The sequence below is a fragment of the Anomalospiza imberbis genome, chromosome 2 (assembly GCF_031753505.1).
Source record: "Anomalospiza imberbis isolate Cuckoo-Finch-1a 21T00152 chromosome 2, ASM3175350v1, whole genome shotgun sequence".
Classification (NCBI taxonomy): Eukaryota; Metazoa; Chordata; class Aves; order Passeriformes; family Viduidae; genus Anomalospiza; species Anomalospiza imberbis.
In genome coordinates, this window is record NC_089682.1 from 60,019,681 (window position 1) to 60,027,883 (window position 8,203).

The following is an 8,203-nucleotide window of genomic DNA, read 5'->3' on the forward strand; positions in this document are numbered from 1 at the left end:
CCTGAAGAGAGACGTTTCTCTCTGTAGCCCTGCCTCACCCCAGAAAAAAATCTATGGGAGCTGTGTTTTATCTGAATCTTGTCCCAGCTTTCTCAAGGTGACGGTTTCCTCCGGCTGCCACGGCTCAGGGGCAGTTTCGGAGTGTCCCGCGGGACTGATTTCCCCTCGGGACGTGTTTTCTGCCAACACTTGGGAATCAATCCCGGCGCCGGGCCGTATTTGCAGGGTAGCGGGTCCGCTCCGCCCGATGCGCGCCCTGTGCTTATGGACGTCCCGGGCGAACCCGATGGCGCTGCCGCGGGAGGCACGTCCCCAGTCCCGCTCCGTCCGCAGCGGCTCCCGCCCCGCGGGCACGGCAGAGCCCAGCGCCGCCGGCTGCGGCTCAGCGGCTCAGCCCCCCGGCCCGGCCCGGCCCGGCCCGGCCCGGCCCCGCCCCGGGCTCCCACAGCCGCCTCCGCGGGCGGCCAGAGGAGCGGGGCGCGAGTGAGAGTGGGGGCGGGCGCCAGTGGGGGCGGGCGCGGGCGGGCTAAAAGCGGCTGCAGGTGAACGGGGAGGGACCTTAAAACTCGGGGTCGGGCGGGCTGGGGCCGCCCGCTCCACAGGCGCCAGCGGACCTTGGAGCAGCGCGGCGCGCCTGTCGCGTCCCGCGTGTCCTGGCCAGCCGTGCCAGCGGAGCGTCCCGAGCGGCTTCCTCGTGTCCTGCCCAGCCGTGCCAGGTGAGGGTGCGGAGCGGCTCCCGCGTGCCGCACCGGTGGGATCGGGACCGAGGTCGGGATTAGGCTGTGCGCCCCTCCGAGCGGGTGGCGATCCGCGTGCTAGAGTGGGGCTCGGGTCGGGGCCGTCCCGGCGGGTCTTGGGCAGCCACACCGCAGCCCCGACCCCGGGCAAGCCGTGCTGGGACGGGGGCTGTCAGCCCCCAGCCCCGGGACCGGCGGGGCAGCGGGCCGGGGACGGTGACTGCGGCTGGCCGGCACGTTCGGATCGCGCAGCCCGTCCCGGGAGGAGCCATCGGATCTGCGAGCCAAAGCCGGTGTTTGCCAAGGGTGCCCGCTGACAGGAGCGGACGGCAATCCTGCCGCTTCCCTCCGCTGAAGGCTCGCAGCCGCGCGGGAACTCGGCGCGGAGGGAGGGAGGGGCTGGAAGCCAGCCACTAACCCAGAGTGGGGATTTGGAGTGGTTTCAGTACCGGTGTCTTGGTTGGCAAGTTGTGGGTCCGGGTGAATTGGCTCCCTAACAGCCAGTTGCAGTGTTTCGGTAGTGGTAGATGAGAGGGAGAAAAGTTTTTCCCCCCCCCCCCACAAACTTGCACCCTTGGTTCAGAACTGCAGTGTGAGATGGCACCTGGAACCCAGGCTGTTCAGCTCAGCGATATGCACTTCCCAGACTTTCCTTCAGTTCTGATTAGCTTCTTGTGAAGATTTAATTGACTTAATTTTAATGACTGCGCAACAGATATGATGGAATTCCTACCAGAATGATGCAGCTATCTCATCATAGCCTGCAGGTTAAATCGGTATAAAGTGGTGCCAGTTTCAGCAGAGACAAAGCACGAGAAGTCTCAGGAATTCCAGTCATCTTCTCAAAGTTGTTTTCTTTTTTGCCTTACCCAATTTCACATTTCCACATCACAGTAAATCTGACCTCTCCCTCTTGCCTCCAGGCTTGTCTGTACAAGCTAGGCCCTCGTACCAAGGGTATGTTAGGGCACGTTTTGTCCTTTGGTTGGGCTCTTAACTACACCAGGGTAAAAAGTTCTTTTTTTTTTTTTTTCCCATCTCTGCTGTGTGAGAATGAGAGACTTCTGTAAACTTTGACCTGTGTTGCGTTGCAAGGTACCACGTTCTTCCCACAGCACACAGTCAGCCCCAAGAGGAGATGGAGCTCTTATCCATGGCCTGTGTGGCTCTCCCAGTCTAGCCTTGAGACATGATGGACCAGCTATGCAGGTTCCCAGGTCGGGTTTCAAAGTGTTTTGACCAATTCAGTGATAGTTTCCAAATGGCTGCAATCAGTGAAAGCTGAGCCCCAGACTGAAGTCTGAACTTCAGCAAAACTTACTTTCAAAAGGGCAAAGAGTGGATTTTAGTTTTTAAGAGTAGGAGGAAAGCTGAAATGGAACTTCTCTGATGTTTGACTTTCTGTTTTCTGCTGGAGTGTGACAGCATCTAGAAAATAACATAAACTCTTCAGCTGAGGGCTTTTTCTTCTCAACTCTGTAACTCTGCTTGCCTCCTTTTTTGGATGACATAGCAATGAATGCGGAAGGGCAGGCTGTGCTCTATCTGCCTTTGCCTGTTGGTTTGTGCTATATAAGCATGCAGCCCTGACAGAGCTGGCTTGAGGCTTCTCACCAGCGCTGGCAAATTCAAACGTTGTACTTTTGAGATTAAGGGCCTTGTCTGAGCTGCAACAGAAAGCCTTGGAGGCCTGCTGGAGGTGTCTCTGGAGCAAGGACTTCTGCTGAAAAGGGACAAGTAGTACTTACCTCTAGGACAAAGAAAGCACCTCAGCCTTCCAGGGCTATGGTAAAGAGATCCTGTAAAAATGCTAGAGAAGACTCTAGTTTGTCTATATGTGGCTTAACTCATGCAGTGATAGTAATTTCTATTGCTTTGGAAAGTACACTGAAAGGCAAAATGCTGACCACAGTCCACCACAGAAAGGGAAGGAGAGCCTAGAGGATGTACAGAGGAACTGTATTAATATGTACTTATTTCCTGCCCAAAGCCTTGTTGAATAATACACTGAGGTGTGCTTGTCCCATCATAAACTGATGGAAAGAGAGAGTTTAATAAGTTGTTTGAATCCATAAACATATAGGTGACATAAATGAAAGCGACTTACACTTGTCTATGGCTCTGGAGAGACTGTTAGGAAGTTCTGTTTTTCACAGGTTTAGAGTTGATTTTTCAGTTTGAAAAGTAACTATTCTGTGTGTTTTGTCATCCTGCAGGTAAAAGGACACAGAAAAGAAGATGGACTGGGGAACTCTGCAGGGTGTTTTGGGAGGTGTAAATAAGCACTCCACCAGTATCGGGAAGATATGGCTCACAGTCCTCTTCATCTTCCGTATCATGATCCTGGTTGTGGCTGCAGAGAGAGTCTGGGGAGATGAACAACAAGATTTCGTCTGTAACACACTTCAGCCTGGCTGCAAAAATGTTTGCTATGATCACTTTTTCCCCATCTCTCACATCAGACTCTGGGCCCTGCAGCTGATCTTTGTCTCCACACCTGCACTGCTGGTGGCCATGCATGTGGCTTACACCAGGCATGAGAAGAAAAGACGGTTCAGAAATGGTGAGAAAATTGATATTGAAGAGCTAAAAAATAAAAAGATTCACATTCGGGGCCCCTTGTGGTGGACGTACACCAGCAGCATCTTCTTCAGGATCATCTTTGAAGCCATCTTCATGTACGTGTTCTATTACATGTACGATGGCTACCAGATGCCCCGCCTGGTGAAATGCGACGCTTGGCCCTGCCCCAACACTGTGGATTGTTTTGTGTCTCGGCCCACTGAGAAAACCACATTTACCATTTTCATGCTTGCTGTATCTGGGATCTGCATGCTGTTGAATCTGGCTGAGTTGTTCTACCTAGTGATAAAAATTTGCATGAAAGAATCTGGGAAGGCAACAGTTTTGAAATAAGTCCCCAGTTTCAGGATTTACTGGCTCCCCATTTCCCTTCAACTTTCTTAGGTGTAAGAAAACAATAAACAATATTTTCATACTCAAGGAAATGGATAAAAAAAAGAATGTTCTTTTGTGTTTTAAAACTGATAGCCTCCCTGGGAAGCTGAGGCAGGTTTTAAAGATCATAAGCTAATTCATTATTCCTATATCCATAACTAGAGAGAGCAGCCTTCTTGCACCAGCTTCTCCATGTATGCCTACTGCTGGGATCCTACTGTTGGGACAGTTAAATCTTCAAACACTGGGAGTGGAAAGGACCAGAAAGGGCTCTAGTGCCCCGAGGAGATCCAGGAATCACAAACACACTGGGTTGGCTCAGAGGCAAAACAGTATCAAAGCTTTTTGATGAAAAGTGGGGTAAAGGATTTTTTGGGGTAAATCACAGCTTTTGAGAAGCAAGAAGATGGGGAGGTGATAGTGTTTATCCTAGGTGTCCTCTCTAAGTAATCTGGAGAGCAAGAAAATGGTGTAGGAGCACAGATAGTCTGGCAGTGGATGCTATCAGCTTTGCTGGGCACTGGCATGTTTTTTTTCTTCTCATCTTCTTGCCTGCACCGAGAAGCATTTCCTTAAGGGTTGGGGGTGGCCAGTAGCAACTGCCTGTGAGTGCCATTAGGTCAGTGCTGCCTCCCCATAGTCACAGAGACTACAGCAGTGGGAGGAATGAAGTTCATTTTTCATTCTCTTGATCAGATGAAAAAGGATTGTCACCTCTGGGAGGTTGGAGGCAGTTCAGCTGTCCTTCTCCTTCTCTTTTCCGATGCATTGTGAAGAATTTTGATACAGTAGACTTTAACTGATGAAGAGATGTTCTACCACCTGAGCGCCTCACTCAGCTGTATACTCTTAAAAGTTTTTTTTTGTTTTCCAATAAAAAACAAGAAAAAATGCCTTTTTTTTTTGTTCTGCTGGTTATCCAAAAGAAGCGCTTCAACTTACATCATGATAGCCAGTGCTCCTTTGCTTGCTCCTTTTTTTCTATCCAGCCTGCACAGCTTTTCTTCATAAAACCTTCTCCCTATCTGAGGTGCCCTTCAAATGAGTTGAGCAAACCACTCCCAGTCTCTCTCACATTCCACATAGTGAGATTAAATCACCATTCTGTTTCTTAAAGTTGGCCTAGCAAGAATTACAGACAGCTTGGAGAGCTGAAATAGCAAAGGGACCCAATCAGAAATGAGGAGGAACTTGATTTTTTTTTTTTTTTATGTTCACACTCCTGTGCTGTAAATTGTATATTACTAATTTGAAGTACTATATGGGTCAGTCTGGTCTTGTCTCAAAGTAATCTCTAAAGGCTTTTTATGCCTGTAATGGGCAGCATGTGGCATTTAGGGCAACAGTTTATCTTCCCAAGTGCCTGTCCATTGAACCCACTTCTAGAAAGCTGGCTGTTTCTCCTCCTTAGCTTTAATAATTGGCTTTTCCCCAAAATGAATGAGCACTAGCTCGGCTTCTCTATTTGCATTCATCTTTTACTGTACATTTAAATTTATCACTGTTGGAGTAAACAAAGCTGCATTAATTAAGTCCCATGAGCCTTCATTGTGCACTGAAAGTGGAGCATAAACAGGTTTACCTTGCTTGTGAGCTACATCCAGTGTTACAGCTTGACTGCAGATAGAAATCTGTCATCTAAGGGGAAAGCAAGAAAACCATAAAAACACCATCCTCAGAACCATGAAAAAAAGATAGAAGGTCATTCATTAAGAGCTGGACTGGAAATTTGGACTGTGAAAACATCCTTAATTCAACTCCAAAGAACACAGTTTGGCACATACCAGGTTTGTGCTTGATAGAGTTCCTGCATTATTCCATGTACAAGTACAAAGAGAGCAAACTAGTCCCAGTGCCCTAGTATTACATTTCTTCTATAAGAAGATATTTTTTCCCCTGAAGTTATAATTAAACCACTTTTGTGGTGTCTGTTTTCTGTATTACTTTTACATGCTGTGTGTTACCTAATGTGTCTAATGAAAATCTGTTTACCATAGTGGAAAACATATGCAACAATACTATACTCAATAGCCAAGAGCTAATGTAATGATTTTAGCCTTCTGCTGCAGGTTGGTTTCCATTGTTTACACTGCCTGGTACCCTGAGGTTTCCTGAGCTCATAGTGGAAGGTCACATATGTGCTTCCACTTGAAATCAAATATGCTGCTTAAGACAGCCTTGCAGCTGGAAAAGGCCAGTGATAAACTTAACCAGCTCCATGGGGAGTTTGTTTTTGCTGCCTACCTTTGAATTTAGCTGGAACTTTGATCGAGACACTCCAAAACTGTTAACACTAACACTATAAAGTTATCTTCAACTAGCAGTTTGGCAACCAGATTATTGGACAGCAAAAAAAGATAGAACTGGGGAAGGTGTTTGGATGTAGCCAAGATAGGGCTTTGATCCTGAACTGCAGCATCAGGCAATGATAGCTCTGAGATCTGTGTATATTTAATTTGACTGAATAGCTGCTTTGTGGAAAAAATCAGATACTTTATCGGAACATGGGAATTGCACCTATTTCTACATGTGCTACATTGCATAGCTGACCTTCTACAATGTAGATTAAAATATATTGTTGTGTTGAAATTGTGTGTGTTCTTTCCTGAAATGCACTAGTAGTGTCTGCATTTGGTACGTAGTTCCTAGGCTTTCCTCAGAATAAAGATTGCAAAGCATGTTGAAAACTTAAGCAGCAAATCTGAGGTCATGACTGTAAAAGCAGCTGATTCCTCACTGTTCAGTCTCCAGCATAGCCAGGCCATGAGGTGTCTAATACTGTGGTATCAGAACTGGGGAGTGTAGGAATGGGACTGGCTGGAATTATTCTTTGACTGAAATTGCCAGAAAAAAATCAGCATTGACTTGATCAGATTAAACTTCGATCCAAAACCTTGAAACCAAAGCTACAAACATGTTTGTCAGAAGAGTAAGGAGATGAGGGGAAGCAAACTTCATTGGTAACTCATGGACCCAGACAGAAAAAAAATCTTAACTACCTTGGGAGAAACAGTGATTTAAAAGGAAACCAGAAGTATAGATCTTCTGTACTTATGACTTCTGGATATAGAAGTATCTTTGTTAAAGGTTTTCTTAGACAAAAATAAAAATATCCTTTGGTTGTTTACAGTTATAAGCCAACATGCTAAGTTATTTTTTATCTGATAGGACAAATATAAAAGACAAATTATATGGTCCATACAGTGAAGTGCACTCCTGTACTATGGAGGTTCAATTCAAAATAGCACCTCTGTTACAAGCTGCTTTATTTTGTAAAAAATGTACTGTAGTAGTAAGGAACAGCTAAGAGCACTTTGCTAGAAACTAAACCTGATGAAAATTAATCTGTTTTTTTTTTCTCTAATTATATTTTCCTCACCGTAAATTTAGGCTAATGGGGTTTACCCCAAAACAATATCACACTCAAAGAATTTCACTGTATTTTTGTTCACCTATTCTGATATTCAGGACAGCCACTACCCTGACAATTAATTACATTAATTTTTCATTTGATTTTTCACCATCTTACTATCTACACAGTCATTTGAACTTGTTTGCAGACAGTGGCAAGAGTAAAGGTAACTATTTGAAGCTTAATGAGCTAAGACTAATGGTAATGACTTTCAAGATAGTTCAGAAGGTACCTACACTTTTGCCCCCATCTGACCAACCTAGCTTGTCATTGTCATTTTCTTTTATGGATTATAGTTCTCTTCTATAAAGCTGGCTCAGCTTTGACTTGGCTATTTTCTATACAAAGTTTCCTAGTCACCAAATGAAAGTCTTTATAACCTAGGCTTGGAAGTGCATTGATCTTTAATTTGGAAAGCCCAGATGAGGAAACAAGTCACATCTCAAACCCTCCATCTCTGAGAACATTCATTGCTCTTGCTGTAGTTGGTACCCCATACTACTGTAGATTTAAATGTCAGAATTGGTCACATCATCACACTTAACTTCTCTCTTTTCTGACAGTTTAATAATTGCCACTAACTCAGAGATTATTTCACATCTATTGGCCCTATGTATTTGAATAGTCAAATCCATTGTATTTGAATTAGCCATCTAACTAACAGATGCTTGCATAAGTCATTGTGGTAAAAGAATGTATCAGTACCAGAGTTACACAATTTAGGGAAGTATGTTTTCAGTGAACTCAGAGAATTTGTAGAGTTGAGCCATGCATGACTGCAGGTTGTAGATGGATGCAGGTTGTAGATGGATGTTTTGAACAGCAGCATATATTCTGTGTGCTGCTAAGAACCAGCATTCCAGTCATAGCCTGGCATAGTTCCCAGGCAAAGGAATACTGTAGTGTGTGGTGCAGACACACTGACTGAAGCACAAGGCATTTTTCAATGGACAAGCTGTGCTGGGCAGGTTTACTTGTTTATGCAAGATCTATATTTTCTGTTGTCTTGACAATTATGGCAATTTAGATACATCATCTGGGAAAGACAGTAGCAGGCTTAAAACTGTGTAAGTTGAGATAATGAAATAAGGTTTAA

The 8,203-nt window shown here is 45.4% G+C and overlaps 1 protein-coding gene across 1 annotated transcript; it reads left to right on the forward strand.

Annotated features, from left to right (window-relative positions):
* Positions 1-561: 561 nt before the first annotated feature.
* LOC137469011 (gap junction beta-2 protein-like) lies at positions 562-3,745 on the forward strand. The gene is made up of 2 exons (XM_068181320.1): positions 562-716; positions 2,954-3,745. The coding sequence occupies exon 2, from the start codon at positions 2,976-2,978 to the stop codon at positions 3,651-3,653; it is 678 nt and encodes a 225-aa protein (XP_068037421.1). The 5' UTR covers positions 562-716; positions 2,954-2,975; the 3' UTR covers positions 3,654-3,745.
* Positions 3,746-8,203: the final 4,458 nt, after the last annotated feature.